Source organism: Cynocephalus volans, chromosome 14, assembly GCF_027409185.1.
Source record: "Cynocephalus volans isolate mCynVol1 chromosome 14, mCynVol1.pri, whole genome shotgun sequence".
Classification (NCBI taxonomy): domain Eukaryota; kingdom Metazoa; phylum Chordata; class Mammalia; order Dermoptera; family Cynocephalidae; genus Cynocephalus; species Cynocephalus volans.
The window spans coordinates 50,973,517-50,993,417 of NC_084473.1; the positions used below are offsets into that span (position 1 = coordinate 50,973,517).

Below are 19,901 nucleotides of genomic sequence, written 5' to 3' on the forward strand. Positions count from 1 at the left end.
CAGGTCCGAACAGCACTTTCTAGACCCAATGTCAGGGGGTCCAATATCTTTAGCTTTAGCTTGGTGGTTGTAACTTCTGAGACCCTGGACTTTTAATTCTATTCAAATGCAAAGATGGCACTCTGGTGAAGATGGGTTTATATGCCTAGTTAGAGTCACCTCATCTGAAAGTCATTTGGAAAACTAAATAATGACAGCCATCTACTGTGTAAGTAGCTTTCAGTTCAAAAGAGAGAGGCATAATATAATTAATTTAAATTGCATTTGGATTCTGGTTACTATATATTCTTTGATTATTTTATTAATGGTGTCAGGGAAATCGAGCACACCTTAGGGTACAATATTAAAATTATGTAGAATTTTACTTTAGTGGGGGGTCATTACATGTCTCTCAACCTCTTCCATTAAATCTTTTTCTCTCTTCCCCCTTTCAAACTTTCATCCTTCCATCTTCCTGTTTGTCACCTCCCACTAGATATGCAACTTGGATCTATTGATGATGTCCTTTTGTTTGTCTAAGATCCATTAAACTGTTAATAAATTAGATTTCTTTATAAAAAGCACAGCAGATTTAAGTCATCCAACAGGCACAACCTGTTTAAATTTTATATTAGGGTGACAACACTACACTTAATTTTAGTTTTCAAAATTTAGGCAGTGAAAGAAAGTGAGCCAAGATGCCGGGTACTGTTCAAGCTTTATTAAAGGAAGAAAATCTGCTGGGCCGTGCTCAAAGTGGCAGGCGGCCTGGGGCTGCCCTGGAAAGGGGACAGCACCAGGTGTGGGGGTGGTAGAGCTTATATTGGTATGTTGGGCCAAGGGCTGGGTGATACCATCAAGGAGGGTCATTATGCTAATGTGGCTTGGGGATGGAGAACTGGGTCCTTGCTGAAGCAAAAGGGGTTTCTGTTTAAGTCAGGAGGCTTCTCATAAAGGGAAGGGGGTGAAGCAGAGGAGGTGGGCAGCGCCATTTTGTACTTGGGCTTGTCTAAAGTGGTACTGGTTATGTTGCAGATCTATTAGGCAGAAACACATTGGGATTTAGCAATGACTTTGTTTTATAACCTGCAAAAAATTATTAATATTAGCAAGATAGATATTTTTTCCTCACCTATTTTGTTCTATATTATTGTAAAAAAGGAAATGAGGGCATATTTTTTGTGAGTATAAAAAGGAAAACATTTTGATAGGAAATGGCTATTTTATGACAATCTGTTCACACAGATTGAAATTTGTGAGCATTGAACACTTCAGTGCTGGAAAAACATTGAGAGTATTGTAATATAAAAGTACCATTTACAGGCGACCGTTTACAAACTGAAACATTACTATAGCATTCTTACCTCCTGTCATGAGCCTCACTATGAACTGAGTCACGCACGTGGACTTAAAATACTCCTCAAGGGGAAAATGAGAATCTAAAAAGAATAAATTTGTAAATCCTGGGAGTTCAAAAGATAAGCCATTTCCCCAACTTTGAGACATAGCCATAAAAACGGCTTTGCTATTTTTTTTTCTCCAGTATTTTAGAGCATTCCGAAAGCCCCCATCCTCAGGGTTACATCGTGTGTGCAGTGTGCCTCGTCACAGCCCTTTAAGACGCACTCAGTCTCTCCATTAACATTCAAGTTTTGCTTCTGATTTTCCATCTATCAAATCTGTTCCTTCTGTGGTTCTTGTGTCATTAGCTGCCTTTCTACTCTGCCTTCAAACTATTCTTTTGATTCAGTTATGCACAAATTATTCTCAAAGTGACCGTCGGGCAGACGCTTCACGGATTTCTGGTAGTTCAAGCTGCGCGTGCTCCTGTCTGCGAGGGCGCGCTCCAGCCCGAGCTGCCCTGGCCGAGCTGCCCTCGCTGGGCCGGGCTGCGAGCTCAGTCCCCGACTGCATGGCCGTCGACGGGGGGCGGGGGGGGGCGGCCGCGGAGAGCGCAGCCCCAGGAGACGTGTTTTTATGACCACTTAACCTTGTGTGCCTCACTTTAATGGAAAAGGTATCTAGCACAGTCGGTTGTAAAGCAAAACCCCGTAAATAAACCTTCCCCCCTTCCCCCGCCCCGCCCCATAATTTCCATTATAAAATCAAAGAAACAGTGTCAACAAAGGGGGAAAAAAACCCACAGCTTTATAGGTTTACACCTCACTTTGTTCCCTGCAAGATTTAAAGTGATTTGTAAGAATACTATAGTAAGTACTAAAGTAAACCTATAACAAGAGAGCATACATTTAAAAGTGAAAAGGGATAAAAACAAGGGTGGGACATAAAACAGATCCAGGAACAAGGCTTAAAAAATGCCTGAAATAATGACCTCAGCTATGGGTGGGTCACAGCTTGGCTTTAAACTACTTAGTAGTTCTGTATCAGCTAATGGCATCCCCCCGAAACTGAATGTGCTTATGAGCAGTTTTGGGGGAGGTGGAGAGGTCAGGGTGCGGTGTGAAGAGACAGGGGTGTCTGGCCAGCTCACTTTCCTTTTGGCTTCTTGTAGGAGTGGATTTCAGCATATCTGGAATAGAGAACATCCTGTACTGTGTGTCCTTGAGGCAATCTTACTCAAATATTGCTCTTCTGAGACAAGGCGCTCATAAATATTGGAAGGCACTGAATTCAAAATCCAGGCAGGTTTGACTTGCCAAGAACAGAACCTTAAAGATGTAGAAAGCTGCTCTGTGTCTCTCCTGTCCTCCACAATCAGACAGCTTGAAAGACGTTATCTATTCTTGCTTTTCCATTTCTTCACTTCCCCCTCACTCCTAAAACCATTCTAATCTGGCTTCCACCCCCACCACTTTACTGAAGCTGATCTTGCCAAGGTCGCAAAGCACTTTTCCGTTCGTATTTTACTTGGGTCCCAGCAGCCTTTGGAAGTTGACTCCACTCTTAAAATACTCTGTGCCCTTACCTTTCCTAATACAACACTTTGTGGTTATCTCCCTCTCCTCTGGTCGTTCCTTCTATGTGTTCTCTGCTTCTCCTTCTCCACTTGACCCTTCATTGAGAGTGTTCCTTGGGATTCTGTTCTAGGGCTCAGAGGAACTCCAGCTTGGAGAGGATCTATAAAATTGTTGCCACCATACAGACCAGAAAAAAAAAAAAAAAAAAATCTTCATAATATTTCTGAATCCCATCATGTAGAATTTCGTGGAGTTTTTGTTAACTGAATGCTAGCAGTGGTAGACATGGTACATTGGCTTGGGCAACCTCTGTTCCAAACTCCTCTGGTGTCTTTCTTTTACTGCAGGCCCTGGAGAGTTAGGAGCTTTATTTCCCTAACCGCCTTACAGCTAGGGTTTAGAATATGATTTAAGCTTCATCAGTCAGAGATACTCATGTGAAATTTGAATTTGGAGCTGAGTTAGGTGGAGAGAGAGAGGCAGAAGTGCTAAGGCATGCATTCAGCTGGTTTGAGGATGTAGTGGACATTATGTGGCACTGGGGCAAGCAATTCTGATGATGGCTTCCTGATGCCTGTACTGCAGTTAGAGTAGTGTGTACATAAATGCAGTGATTTCAGTGGCAGCCTCCTGATTCCCAGCAGTTCTCCAAATGGGCCTATCAGGAAAAATTATCCAAGGCTTGGAATTGGGTCACAGAGATGATGGGGGTGTCTTTCAGGGAAGTTCTGGGTATTGTCTACTGGAACACTCAGGAATTTTCTGATTCTGTAGGGGTGTGCATCTTTGATTAACTTCCTATTGACTAGGCTGGTTTACAACTCTAAGGTAGAAATTTACTTGCAGCAGACTGTAGAAATACACATAATTCTGTTCCATAGCAAATGAATTTTTTTTTTTTTCTGGTAGATATACAGTGGGATTTTTGCCCTGAAGAAAAGATAACCCCAAACATTGTTTTTTATTGCCCTACACTGTCTAATATGGGAGCCACTAGCCACATGTGGTTATTGAGCACTTGTAGTGTGGGAAGTTTGAATTGATACACATTGTAAATGTAAAATACACAGCAGATTTCCAAGTCTCAATATAAAAAGTATGTAAAATATCTCGTTAATTGTACTTATTGTTTATATTGATTACATCTTAAAATAATATCTTAGATACATTGGATTAGTAAAATATATTTTAAAAATTAATTTTACCTATTATTTTTATTTTTTTAATGTAGCTCCTAGAAAATTTTTAATTATATGAGGTTCACATTATAGTTCAGCCTTATAGATAGTGCTGCCCTATAGAATTTTAACCAGTTTTGTATCTATTAGCAAGCTGATTTCCGCATTCCTGATTGTACGTTTGTATGGATAGACACATACACATACGTGTGTGTGTATCTCTAAATTCTTCATTGAACCAGACTTAACACCTTACAGTTTCCCTCATTAACTAATTCATTGAATAAAATCTTTGACACATGTCATTTTATGTTTGTGTGAGAACACAGTTTTAACATTTTATACTTTAGCAGCTGCTGTGGATTGATTGAATTGTGTCCCCCAAAGTTCATATATTAGAAGCTTAATTCCCTCTGTAACTGTTGAAGGTGAGAAATCCTGTTATGGTAATTGAAAGGTAGGGCCTTGAAGAGGTGATTAGATTGCAGGACTATGCTGTAGTGAATGGATTAGTAATGGTGGTCAGGGGTGTGGTACTGAGAGCATTAAAAGGAGAGCACATGAGAGTCTCTCTCTCTGCTCTGCCAGTTTCTGCCGTGTGAGACCCCTACATTGCTGTAAAGCCACTATCAAAGAAGACCCTTACGAAATGTGTTCCCTGGACTTTGGACTTCCCAGCCTCAGAAACTGTAAGCAATAAAATTCCATCTTCTTACAAATCACCCAGTTCCAAGTATTTTGTTATAAGCAACAGAAACAGACTAATGCAGCAGCCAGTTCCACAGAGTTGCTCCATCAGGCCCAATCTAAATCTGTCCTTCCAGTGATGATGTAAGATCCTAATTTCCTTTATCAAATTCCATTCTAAAATAACTAAGATGGTTTTCATCACCTGCTACCGCACCCTGACTGACACAATAGCTAAAAATCATTGTGTTTACTATTTTCTAGAAACTGTGTTAAGCACTTTACAAAATTATCTCATTTGATCCTCATAATAACTCTATGAGATAGGCAATATACTCTCCATTTTACAGATGAGGCACTGGGAGTTTAAGAAACTTGCCAAAGATGACCAAATAGGAAGTGGTAGCTGGATTCACACCCTAGCATAATGATCCCAAAGTCTACTTCCATTGCCATTCTGCTAGCACCTATTTTCTTCCCACTATTTAAAACAGAAATAAGAGCATATCCGTCACTTTATTGCCCCAGAAGGTGTGGTGCAGCAGGGAGCCGTAGTTATGCCCTCACTTGCCTTCTTTGTGCCCAGACCATTTGATTCAATTGGCTGGTTCTCAGAATCCTGGGTATAGCTCATGCCTGGGTAGCTCTTCCAGACTCTTACCCAGCTAAGGAGGTTAAACGGCATCCCATTTCCCACTGCAACTGTGAAGCACCTCTGCCAAGACCAAAAGGTTTTACTAGTAGAATTGCACTAGAAGTGTGTGACTCTGAGGGCACAGATCTTGCTAAACAGGCTGTCCATCATATTTAGCAAAGGCAGATAACAATTACACTGTAATAACAGTTACTAAGAGCCTACTGTGTGACCAATGTTGCTTTAGGTGATTTACACACATCCTCTTTAATCTTTTCAATAGCTCAGTGAGGAGAGTAGTATTATCTCCATTTTAAAGATGAAAAACCTAAGTCTCAGGTTAATTATGGATGTCCTTGGATAATCACTGGACAATTGCTAATTACTGCTAATGCTGCATATCTGACAAATATTTTAGACATTATATCAAAATACCATTAAAACATTTGTTTTGATAATAAAGAAGTTTGTAGTATTATTTGTCCAAATGTAATTGAATAAGGAAACTTGTTAAAGAAAAGAGAATGGCAAAAATGTTATGTACCATTCTTTCATTATTAATGCTAGTTTAAAAGCTTGAAATGGGCAGGCAACTCAATATTTTCCAACATGCACTACATTAGGTTTTAATTCATTAGCTGTCTTTTCTTACTGTATGCTTTCTTGCTGTGGTCTACATTTTATACTGGTGCTACAGAGATATCTGAAAGGATTATGCTGCCCCACTTTAGTCCCAGGAAATAGAACTGCTATGAATTATTGATAGTGTTGGCTTTCTAGTACTTTAATTTCACCTCTTTGTTTCAGACAAAGATATTAGTTAAATGGAATTTTTTATATTACCCCAGGAACTTAATACATTTTGTAAGAAACACTGACTTGAATTAGACAAAAGACAGTTGATCCTATGTTGATTTTCACTTCTACAAATGATAGATTCATTCTACTCCCTCACATCATTGCTCAGTAGTAGGTTAATAGAGCAGGTTTCAAACTGAGCTCCTCAGAGCCCTTGGGATTCCCCAGAGGTGCTTGGGGTATAGCTAGGGGGAGGGGGAGGCTGTCCACACACACCCAACCATTCCCTTGCTTCAGAAAACTTCATTTTTTCTGCTATAAGTATGAAGCTTTCGTGCAAGATTATGTCGGATGTAAAGATTCTTCTCTTTACAAAACTTGAAAATCCAGAATTAATACAATAAATATAATAGTAGGTGTTTGTACATCTTTGAGATATCAAGAAAAAGTGTCTAACAATTTTTACAGTGTGTCAGAGCATATAAAACTGTGCACTGGACAGATGGCAGCATGTCATGTGGCTGTGCTGGCAGGATGGACTTGGCCCTCCTGTGGTGTCTAAGAATCACCCTGAATTCTGAGGTGATGCCAGTTGCCATGTTTGTTTATATAGTTAGCTAAACTCACAATGACAAGATATACAGTAAAATTGGGGAGCTGGCAAAGAAAAATGAACCAATCCCATGAGTAAGCTTGGTTCAATGCTTACAATCAGGTTGTTAGCTCAGATCCATTGGCTTCCAACGGTCCTTTAAGAAGATGAATATACTCATTACTTCTGTTATTTCATAGGGGACTACCATGAGTAAAATATTATTTTCTGTAATAATAGCAACTATTTCTTTAATTTGCAAAGAGTATTAAAAAAAAAAAAAAGTGAGGTGTTTTTTGGGGGTTTTTTTTTCCATGAGGTAAAATCATGGTCAAGCTCAGGGTTTTTTTCTGTGTATGGATGGTATAGGACCCTAGAATGCCCTTCCTCCCATACATGGAAGCTGTAGACATTAAGGGAATCTAATGTAGACATATTGGGAATCTAACAGTGAGTAAGACTCTGACCTGCCTTCTTAGGATTTGCATTCTAATGTGGATGAGGCACATAGTGAATACATAGACAATTACATAAATATAGCAATTACAGAAAGTGACCATTGCCATGATGTATACAACAGATAGGTGGGTCCCTTTTCACATGGGGCAGTCAGTGAAGGGTCCCCAGAGGGCAAAAACATAAGTGCATTTTAGAAGGCCACAGCTGGCCTCTTTGCTTACTGCCAAGGCTATAAATGTGTGGCACTTACTATATTTGAGGCTAAATATATGCCATCTGCACCAAAGAATTGGTGAACGCTGTGGCTACCCTGAGGGAACCAATAATTGGTGACTGCGTGAATAGGAAAAAAAAATACAGCATAGTTAATTTTTTAAACAAACAGATTTTTCCTTGGTCATTTAATATTTATCAGCACTGTGTTTTATTTATTTTTTTAATGCAAAGATGGCCTGAAGGATACTTAAAAGTAATACATGCAAGATCATTGTCCTTTGTCATTCCATAAAATATTGTTTCTCAACTGTGTATAATTAATCCTCATCAAACATATGAATACAAGAAATGCAGCCATAATGAAATCTCTTCTTATATTGCTACTTTATAATTGTTAAAGACAACATGATTTCGGTGAAGGAATAAAATAGACTTTGTGAAAATTAGTTTCATTTTAAAAACCTCTACGTAAGATATTTAAAATATATAGTAGCATGAAGGAAGACACATGATCAAGTAACATGACATCCGCCAATAGAATTTTCTGGTTTACATTCTTATCCTTTTGTTTTTACTAGTTGAACCTTCTTATTTTTGTTTTTTAAAGCTTACCAGTGGATCATGTTTCTTAAACAGAAATACTTGAAAGATACACACACACAAAACAGATTCAGATTTACAGCAGAAATGTTAGACTTCAGTCTCTTTCCAGCAAATGTAATTCATCCATTCATCCAACCATCCATTCAATATTTATTGAGTCTACTAAACTAATAGGTAAAATATGCTGGAGCCAGAGTGGTGTATGATGGTCATGCTGGCCCCTTGGCTGGGTGAACACTGTTCAGGATTCTTTCTTTTTCTGCACAGTTACTGTAGCAATTCTCTGAAAGGCAGATTAGTAGAAAAATGTGGCTCAAGAGCCTAAAATAAAGAGCAATTTGAAATTAAAGTCAGTCAGTGTGATAAAATTGACTAGCAAAATGAATCCAGAAAAAAAGATATGGGGTAGTTACTAGGAAAACCACAGGAACCCCAAAGAAAATAAAATAAAAACTATTATACTGCTAGGGAAGTTCAACAAGTCATCTGATTACAATATAAGAGAACACTAGTTTCCCTATATACCAGTTTTAAAACATAATGATTAAAAAGTAGTACAAAATAGAAAGAAAAATAGGATATAACTAAGTATAAATTTATCAAGAAAGGGCCGAGCCCGTGGCGCACTTGGTAGAGTGCTGCGCTGGGAGCGCGGCGACTCTCCCGCCGCGGGTTCGGATCCCATATAGGAATGACCAGTGCGCTCACTGGCTGAGTGCTGGTCACGAAAAAGACAAAAAAAATAAATAAATAAAAATAAAAAAAAAAATAAATTTATCAAGAAAAATACAGGACCTGAATTAAGCAAACTACAAAGTTTTCAGGAGGAACATAAAGACTTGAACAAAAGTAGAGAAAATTTTTGCTCCTGATGACAAGAATAACTAATGTTAAAATGTTATTTCTCTTCAAATTATTTTTAGATTTAAAAGGGGATATGAAGGGATTGGATAAAATTATGCTAAAATCAGGTAGACTATATGAGACAAACAAGAGCATTTAAAAGTAGAAGAATAATGGGATGGGGTGTAGTGACTACTGGATATTAAAGTATATTCTAAAGCTATAATAATTAAAATAGTTTGATACTGATTTAGGGATTAACCAAAGATATTAATAGAGCCAAATAGAATGTCTATGTTTTAGGTAAATGTGTCCCCCAAAGTCTCATGTATTAGAAACTTAATTCTCACTGTAAGGGTGCTAAGAGAGTGGAAAATCTTATTATGGTAAATAAAAGGCAGGGCCTTTGGGAGGTAGTTTGATTATGAGGACTGTACTCTCTGGAATGGATTAATCCATTGATGTGGTCATGGGCATGGTTATAATGGCTTTATAAGGAGAGTGAATGAACGTGTTAGCTTGCTCTGGCTCAGCCATTTCACTGTGTGACACCCTGCACAGCTGTAGAGCCACCAAGAAGAACAAGGCCTTCATCAGATGTGTTCTCTGGACTCTAGGCTTCCCAGCCTCTGAAACTGAAAGCAATAAATAGTGTTTCTTTACAAATGCCCAGTTTCAGGTATTTTGTTATAAGCAACAGAAACAGACTAATACAGTCTAGAAAAAGGCTCAGGCATATATAGCGCACAAAGTTAGTAGATGATAATAGTTGCATTTGAAATCTGTAGGAAAGGATAAATTATTCAGTAAAATGTGCTGGGGAAAATGTCTAGCCATTCAAAATTAAGACATCTTTTTCTATAATCACATAATTCCAGATGGTCTAAGGTTTAAATATAAAGGATACTGTATGTTTTCAAATGACTAGAACAGAGGAGCTCAAATGCTCTCATCACAAAATATGATAAATTTTTACAATGATGGATATGCTAATTATCCTGATTTGAGTGTCACACATTGTATACATGAATTGAAATATAACTCTATACCCCATAAATATGTACAATAAATATGTGTCAATTAAAAATTTTTTAAATTTATTTTTTATTGAAACATAGCTGATTGTACATATCTTTGGGGTACAGCATTGAATATCAAGACCTGTGTGCAATATGTGATGTTCAAATTAGGATAATTAGCATATTCTTCATTATATAATGTACTCGATTTTTGTGGCTCTTTATTAATTTTTCCCTTTCCTCCCTCCACCTCCCCCTTTCCCACCTCTGGTAACCTCAGTTCTGTTCACTTCTCTTGAAAGTTCAATGTTTTATCATGATTGTTCTTTCTTTCCTTTCTTTCTTTCTTTCTTTCTTTCTTTCTTTCTTTCTTTCTTTCTTTCTTTCTTTCTTTCTTTCTTTCTTTCTTTCCTTCCTTCCTTTCTTCCTTTCTTTCTTTCTTCCTTTCCTTTTCCTTTTCCTTTCCTTTTTTCCCACTTATAAGTGAGGATATACAATAGTTCTCTTTCTGTGCCTGGCTTATTTCACTTCACATAATTTTCTCTAAATTCATCCGTGTTGCTGTGAATGGCAGTATTTCATTCTTTTTTTTTTTTTTTTTTTTTTTTTACAGCAGAAAAGTATTCCATTGTATAAATATACTGTTTTCCTTATCCAGTCATCCGATGATGGACATTTAGTTTGGTTCCAACTCTTAGCTATTATTGTAAATAGAGCTGCAATAAACATGGGAGTACAGGTGTCCCTTTGACATGATGATTTCCATTCCTTTGGGTATATATGCAGAAGTGGGATGGCTGGATTTCATGGCAGTTATATCTGTAATTGTTTGCGGAAACTCCATACAGTTTTCCATAATGGCTGCACCAATTTACAGTCCCACCAACAGTGTAGGAGGATTCCCCTTTCTCCAGATCCTTGCCAGCATTTGTTATTCTGTCTTTTTGATAATAGCCAGTCTAACTGGAGTGAAATGATATCTCAATGTGGTTTTTATTTGATTGTCCCAGATGCTGAGTGATGTTGAGTATTTTTTCATGTGTCTGTTGACCATTTGTATATCTTCCTTTGAGAAATGCCTATTCAGTTCCTTTGCCCATTTTTTAATCAGTTTATTTGCTTTTTTTTTTTACTGTTAAGTTGTTTGAGTTCCTTGTATATTCTGGATCTTCAGCAAAGGCACCAAGAACATACATTGGGGAAAAGACACCCTCTTCAATAAATCATGCTGGGAAAACTGGACATCCATATGTAGAAGAATGAAACTAGACCCATGCCTCTTGCCATATACCAAAATGAACACAAAATGAATTAAAAACTTAAATATACATCCTGAAACTATAAAACTCCTAAAAGAAAACATGAGGGAAACACTTCAGGAAGTAGAACTGAGCAAAGACTTTATGAATAAGACCCCAATAACATAGGCAACAAAAGGAAAAATAAACAAATGGGATTATATCAAACTAAAATGTTTCTGCACAGCAAAAGAAATTACAGAGCAAAAAGACAACCTACAGAATGGGAGAAAAAAAAAAAATTTTAAAAAGGATATACCACACTTTCAGTTACATTTTGAACACATGCATTTACCTCTGCTACCTCCTGAACCCCACTTAATTATCAGTAAAAAGGATTTCTGAAAAGTTTTAAACACCCACGAGGACTGTATTAGTCTGTTTCTGTTACTTCTAACAAAATACCTGAAAATGGGTGATTTATAAAGAAAAAATTTATTGCTTGCAGTTTCAGAGGCTTGGAAGTCTAAAGATCAAGGAACACATCTGGTGGTGGTGACGGTGATCCAGGGGTCTTACATTGCAGGATGGTGGAAGCAGAGAGAGACTAACCTCCTCATTCGCTCTCCATTAAAGCCCTCTGAACCACGCCCCTGACCACTATTTTTATTCACTAGGACATGGTCCTACAACCTAATCACTTCTTTAGGGACCCACATTTCGATTACCATAATAGGATTTCCCACTCTCAACAGTTAACAGTGGGGATGAGGTGGCGGGGAAGGGTGGTCATCCAATCTATAGCATGGACAAAAAATGGGAGAGAAAGCTACAGCAACAAAACTTTGGAAACTAGAAAAGAGATGAGCAGGTGGTAATGCAGACCTGAATTGTAAACCTATGAGTGTGAAAGCTGAGAAATGGCCCAGTTAGCACAGTGGAACCCTCCCAAGGCTTAGGCCACTGGAACTGAGCATGAAGGTGGAGCTAAAAACAGAAGGACTAATTCCAAATTGGTTTAATAAGCAGTTATCCCCCACACCACACTGGGGAGCAGCTGCCATCCCCCACCCCATCCCATCCCCTTAGCCATGCAGAAGCCAGAGTTTCATTCTATGGAGAGGGTCTTATAGGTACTGTTGAGAAAAAGATATAGTGCTGAAAACAGGGATTCAGTGAAAGTTACACACTGAATGTTGAGGCCTTAACTTTCTCAAAGTCTATATCCCACGGTACCCTCTCTATATCTACAAGATGTGGACATTTAATAATTTGTTAGGTAGCAATTTGCATTTTCATCAATAATGTAGAAAAGTGCATTTTTTCTCCACATCCTGCCTCTACTAGATATTATCAAACTTTTAAATCTGTGCCATTTCATAAATGACAGATGGTGTCTCATTCTTGCTTTATTTGTATTTTTAAAAATTGTGAGTAAGAGTGAGAATATTTTTACATATTTATTTGCTATTCATAATTCTTTCCCTTTCATCTGCTTAGTTCTTTGCCCGTTTTTCCATTGTATGGCCATCTTTTGTATATTGATTTTTAAGCGCTCTTTGTATAGTAAGAAAGTAGCAAGTGTTTTCCAATTTGCTGTTTGTTTTGGCTTTGGTGAAGACTATCTTTTGACCATTCAAAAATGTTACATTTTTAAATAAATTAACGTTATCAATATTTTTCCTATGCTTCTTGGTTTCCTGTCATACTTAAGTTGGCATTCCCCATTCTAAGATTTGAAAAGTCACTGTTTTCTTTAAAACTTAGCCCAACTCTTGTTGCTATCACAAAGATGTCTCTGAGTACCTTGACCAGAGTTAACACCCTCAATTCCTCTCTCCCTTTATATAAATCACATTGTATATCACATTCTGCCTTATAGTCATTTTTATTATTTTCCAAATCTTCTATTAGGCTGTAATATACTGAGGGAAGGAATTCCATTTTAAATCTCCATGTATGCCCTCCAGTATTTAGAATATGATTTGCATAAAGTGCCACTTAAATATTTATTAAACTGAATTAATTGGTACTGTTTGATTAAGTGCTTCTCTTCTAAGGGTGAATGATTATATATAATATCCTATTCCACACACATCTTCACTAATTAGACATAAAATTTTGTAAAATTTTGCAACTAGTTACTTTTTTGCTAGAAGAACTCTTAGTTCAGCCTTCTCCATACCTGATCCACACCTATCAAAGACTGACTGCAAGAGCAGCACATGAAGAGTGAGATCTTAGGGCTTGCCAAGTGACAGATGACCAGAATACTCCTAGGTGAGTAGGCAGGTCAGTCAAAGTGATTCCTAGCAACAGGAATGACACAAAGTGGCCATCCTTCCCACAGTGTCAACAGAGCTGAATCTCCCAACACCACAACCATTCTACCCCTATCAGTGGCATAGATTCCTCCTTGGCGATATGTGGGCTGGTAAAGAAGTTCCTGATGGTGTTGAGGACCAGATGCAGGTAGATAGTCAGTCTCTCATCTAGCTCAATACATTGAATTACCAGTTCACATGGATTAGTCATGGAAGTTCCTATGCCCACTAGTCCTTGTTTTGGATTCACTGGTTCCTATTTCACTCTTCTCATTCTCTCATGATCCCATTCAGTTATGGCTTTCATGCCACCAAAACTCTTGTCAAGGTCATCAGTGACGTTCATGTCACTAAATGCAATGGTCAATTTTCTGTTCTTATTGCACATGACCTGCCAGCAGCATTGGCCTGGTTGATCCCCTTTCTGCTCCCTGAAGACTTCATTTGGCTTCCAGGACACTATGCTCTCCCAGTTTTTCTCATTCCACACGGATGCTTTCTTCTTCTCCTTTGGTGGTTCTTCCACTTCTTCTTAAGCTCTTAACATTGTAGTACCCAAGGTACAGTCATGGGACTTCTCTTTTCTATCTATATTCATTTTCTTGATGATCCCAGCCAAACTTAATGGCTTTCAATACTGTCTATCTACTGACAAATTCCAAATTTTATTTCCTCTAGCCAGACTGATAGATCTATCTGCCTACCAACATCTCACCTGGATGTCAAATAGACATCTCAAATACAATATTCCAAAATTGAACTTCTGATCTTCCCCTCAAATCTTCTCCTCTCACAGTCTCTCCATTTCAGTAAATGACAACCCCAGGCAACTAGTTACTCAAACCAAAAACTCTGGTGTCATCCTTCACTCCTCTCCTTTTCTCACACCCACATCCAATCTGTCAACAAATCCACTTAACTATGCCTTCAAAGTATATTCAGAATCTGACTTCTCACCACCACCACTGCTACCACCGTGGGCATGTTTCTTAACACTTATGTTTCTCTCTTTCCTCTCTTTCAATGACCTGGGGTAATAACAGACTATGACTTACAGAGGTCATATGTGGAGTAAAGGAAATAATACGTGTATAATGTGTGGCAGACAGTGCTCAATAAATGTAGCTTTCATTATTATTTCTGGCCTTTGTATTTTAGACGGTTTCAAGGAGATTTGATTAATAAAATTGAAGCCATCAGATCCTTTTTATAAAAACTGAACTTTCTTCTTCAGCACATGAAATTAACATTTTTAAGATTTTAGCTAAATGAGTTGAAGAAAATAAAATGTGTTACTATGCTGATGGCTTAGGTTCTAAAAAAGAAAAGTTGAAGTTAACCGCATCTGGTGAAATTGTCACAAATAACAAAAGAAAGGGTTGAAAAGCAATGTGTATCATTGGAGTTCTTCTCTAGCCTGATTGAGAGTAATTTTCAGCTAGTCAGAAAACTTTGGCCTAGAAAATATTTTTAATCTGAGGTTATATGAGATTGTTATATATGATATTGCACAGATGTATATAGCTCTAGCTTCACAATCTGAAATAACTTTGGGGATATAAGGAAACTCATAGGATGTTTCTACAAGCATCTAGGATAACAGGCATGACTTGTATAAAACAGCCTCATGTTATTAATTATTCTCAACTAATTAATATAAAGATTCTAGAAAAATCTTCAAGTATTATCTGAGGTGTCAGCAATATACACTAGGCCTGAATTATGTAGGAAGCATCTCAGGTAAGTATCCAAATGTATAAATTAGACACATGTATATACATAAAAAATATATACATAAATATATATAAAATAAAAATATATAAAATATGTATAAAATACATTTCTATAAAAATATATGAAAAATACATAAAAATTTACCATGTGTTAGTGAGAAAACAATAGTGAATTGTTTTTATTACTGATCTCTTTGTAAAAATATTTTGAACCTTTTGCTTATAAGAACTAGGTAACAGTGACCTTGGAGTGTTTTAAGAGGGGAGAAATAACCCTAATATGAAATTATCATGCATTGATGGTGCTTAATTTGTTATTAGCTTTTCTTTGTTCATATTTAATTATATATTATACTCTATGGTATTCTTAGAATGATATATACAAATAAATTTATGTATCCCATTATATGCAAAAATTACTTAATAAAAGTAAATTTGCATTAATACCTATTGTGAGATCATTTTAGCTGATCCACATATAGTTTATATGCTAATTTTTATTTTTTTATTTATTTTTTGTAGGAAATCCTGGCTGAGCAAGGTTGGGAGTCCTAGTTCTCGCATTGACCGCACGGATTTTTCTAATGAAAAAACCATCTCTAAACTTGAATACTCTAACTTTAGTGTTCGATACTAATGGAGGAGAAATAAAAATTATAATGCTTACACTGCATAATACACACCATATTATTCTTAAGTCTATGTACTAGAAAAACAGTAGTAGCAGAGTAGGATAAAAAAGGGAATTTTCTGTTCTGAATGCTACAATATTATGTATGTTACCAAAAAATGTCTAACACTTAAATAATTTTATTATTTAACTATATTTTTAACAAGCAGAAACATAGTATTCTAAGATTAAAATGTCTTTACAAAATATTTAATATGAATCTTCAACTTAAACTTGTCTCATGGAGTCTTTAATTTCAATGAACATTACAATATACATGTGATTTGGCTAGACATAAAATAATAAAGTTGCCCACTTAAAAATTATTTTTAGGTACTGTTATCTGCAGTGAATTCTAAAAACTTCCAAATAATAATTTGTTATTAAAGTCTTTGAAGAATCAGTGGTTAGAAAAAAATGTATATGATGATCAATATACCCATAAAATAACATCAATGAAGAGTTCATTTTCAAATTTCTGGTTAAATGTGAACATGATTCAGTACTTAGGTTGGAGCTACATAATGCCTTCTGTGAATGTCATTCTGTACAGTGAACATTCAGGCCAGGTGATGGTGGCTGATAAGAAGTTACAATTTTGGTATACCAAGCAGCAAGATTTTTATCAACAACACACAATGGATGTCCTGTTAACCAGAAAAGGAACTCAGAGTCTAAATAAATCATATAATGCTGTCCCCCAAATTTGGACTATCATTTCAGGATTTTCTCATGTAAATGATAATTAAGCAACAGAATATTTAAAGGGGAAGGTTCATTTCTATATCAGAATTATAATGTTTAAAAAAGGAAGAAAGACCTTTAATGCAAAATACTGGGGAATTTCAAATGTTGTTGCCATATACTTGCGTATATTTTTCAGTGACTTCCAAATTTTTATAGCAATGGAACCTTTCATTAAAACAAAATTTTTGAATACATAAAACAAGTTTTTAAAAAAGGACAACTTGTGTAATTGAAATGGGGATTATAGGGGAAGGGAGAGGGTGTCCCTGGAGCCCTGCACACTTGGTCTCCCTTTTCTTCCTTCTGTAAGAGCTGTGCACCATACACAAATTCCACACACAGGGATGGCTCACTTCACAAAGACCATGAGACAGAGACCGTTGCAATCAAGCAAGAGGAGTTTAATTCCAGCATGCTGGGGTCACTTAGTCTCCTGGACAGAAGCGACCCCAATCTTACAATACAAGCACTTTTTATACAGTTTTTCTGGACAAACTTTTGTGACAGGAGGAGTTGTTGGTTATCTGTGGCGCCTTTAGATTTATTGGTGGGCTTTAGCGAGCTGGCACCCCGATAAGGAACAGTGCATTCCTCAATCGTTTATCTTCCAGGTGGCTTATAGATAAGGAACTGGTCAGTCAGTTCCTTGAACCAGGTGGTGTTTTACTGTTTTACTCCCTTCCTGGAATTCAGTGTGTCAGGGCTGTGTTGGGGCCTGCCTTTCTTAAAATGGTGTTAGTTATGTTTTCTCATTTTTAGCAAGCATTAAATACAGAAACAAATTATGCATGTTAAAGTTATATTTTCTTTTACACTTCCTTGGATAATTTCAAGTCTCTTGTGAGTACAGGTTAAAACTACCAATCTATCCGTGGAACAAATCTCCTTTGCTACACTTTATGGCATGGAGAAAGAATTCAGGCCTGCCTCTCCTCTACCTGCTGCAAGATAAGAATTGAGAGAAGGAGATGAAGTGTGGGCTGAATTTGAACGGTTAACTCTGTGGATGAGGATAATATTGATATCAAATATATATAAAGCAGCACAACTTTAGGGAATGACTTTCCAATACACTTAAAGAACTTTCCTATTATTTTAAAGCATCATCATGTTAAGTATTATATGTGTTGAATATTATACAGGAGAATCTATTGAGATATTCATTTGGGTTTCTCCACTCCTAGTTCAAGAAAGGTAGACACAAGTCTTTATGTTCCCCTACATGAGGGAGTGTTTTGGTGCCAGATTCCCCTGAAGACAACTTTTCTTCCAAGTTTTCATTTTAAAGAGGTTACTATGCTGTGGATTGAGGAGAAAGACACTGGGCCTTTAGTGGGTAAAAGAGGAGCAGAAGTGGTGAGAGCCAAGGGGACAAGGACATTACCCAACACTTTGGAAAGAGACCAAAGGCTGTGGATTTCCCAAGTCATGGAGACCTGTATGTTTCTCCCCAGCAGCACCTTTAGAGATGGATAAATTTGAGAGGTGAGAAGCTGGATCCCAGGGCCAGGGACTCCCAGTCCTAGCAAGATTCCTGTTCCCAAAAGTTCTGCAGAGCATGCATGGACCATGGTGGTGTGGACAGTAGTCATAGTAACTGGTATGCACTGAAGCCCAAAGAAGTCTTACTTGAATGTTCTCTCAACATAAGACCCTTTTGGTGGTCCTTTTGAGAGAGGATGCAAAGCACAGGGATGGCTAGGATAGATTTCACCTCCCAGACAGGATGGGGCTTGAAGCAGACTCAATTTGATTTAAAGAAAATAAATAGACATTTTTTTCACACTCAGGTTTGAAGAAAAAAAAATCTGTATCTCTCTACATATAGAAAGGCTAAGTGATTAAAAAAAATACAATCTCAGAAGTGACATCAATATGTCACTTTTTTGTTATTCTGATACCCTTTGGTAGTTCCCGTCTCAGCTCTCTATAAGAAAATCACACTTTGCTGGAACAATCTTCTAGCTGCACAAAGTGAATCACACTAGTCAAGATTAATCAAAGATTAATACATAACTAAATTCTATTGCTGGATGAAAAATGTTGTAGATAATAATTGAAAAATAGAAGTTCATGAATAGGTAGAAAGCAATAGAAATAAGGATAAGGCAATATAAAGCAATATAGAGACCAGATAACACATCTTAACAGTAAATCTAACATGTCTAACTTTATATTGAACTTACACAGGGAATTTTTAATTCATATATCATATTTTAAATAACAAACCTTGATAGGTTTATTTTTGTCAGAATTAGACATTTTAGAAACCAAGAAAAAAAATAAGCAAAAGATGGATACATAATTCTGTGACTATCAACCAGTCGTCTCCACAGTCCACATGCCTATACCCCCCCTTCCTTCTCCAAAGAAGCAACATAGCATGATTGAGGGGAGGGGTGTGATTTGTAAAAGCATATTAATTATTATTTCTCATATTCATACAAAAATGCATATCTTTTTATAAAGCTAACTCAAGAAGTAAAACGCAATAGAATCTTCTTGGCTGGGGTGTGGGAGAGATGAGATTTTTATATTAGGAAGGGTATATATGGGCTTCTGAGGTTGAAAAGAAGCAATCCAAGTTTTATCTGAAACTGAGAATCTTTAAGTCAGGAGATATCCTATGGCCTGAAGAATTCGGAGTAGGTCTTTATGTTAACAAAGGACAGAAAAGCACCAACAGAGGGAACTAAGAGGTGATGAGTGCAGTCGGGCAACAATATACCCACTAGTTGGACTTCGCTGGAAGCTGTTCACCATTTTTACAACTATTTTCAACTTTGTCTACTAAAGGAATTTTTCAGAAGGACATATCTCTAAACTCATAATTAGAGACAAAGAAAAATAGAATTCACTTCCAAAAATTAGCTTGTATTTGAAAGTATACACAAATATATTTTACATAGTAACTCTCCCTGGTCTCTGTTGATTCAAAGAATGTTCTCTATTTGGTTAAAAAGAAAAATTTTCATGTCTGGAACTAATTTCAGGAACTGAAACACAGCATGGCGTGGTAGAGAATGCTATGCTCTAGGATTAAGAAGACCTGCATTCGGGGCCTAGCCCATCCACTAGTTAGCTGTGTGTCTCAGTATCCTCAACCACAAAGTCAAGAAGTCAGATGAAATCAGGACTTTTCACAGGATTCCAGTGAGCCAGAGAACTCCTGGGAGATGGGACCAGGAGAGCCACAGAAGGGCAACGAGAAAGATGGGCAGTTTGATCTCAGCCCAGGGCCCTGGTCCTCACTCCAGTCAGAG

At 37.1% G+C, this 19,901-nt stretch overlaps 1 protein-coding gene across 3 annotated transcripts in view; it reads left to right on the top strand.

Annotated features, from left to right (window-relative positions):
- ACYP2 (acylphosphatase 2) overlaps positions 1-16,596 on the top strand; it is a 175,796-nt gene extending 159,200 nt beyond the window's left edge. For 2 of the 3 annotated variants that reach the window (XM_063078460.1, XM_063078461.1), the window contains one exon: positions 15,744-16,596. In XM_063078460.1, the coding sequence (XP_062934530.1) occupies positions 15,744-15,858 (115 nt within the window). In that variant the 3' untranslated portion in view covers positions 15,859-16,596. Of the gene's footprint in view, positions 1-4,663; positions 4,765-15,743 lie in introns of all 3 variants that reach the window. The other variant, XM_063078463.1, reaches the window with a different exon arrangement.
- The last annotated feature ends 3,305 nt before the right edge of the window (positions 16,597-19,901 follow it).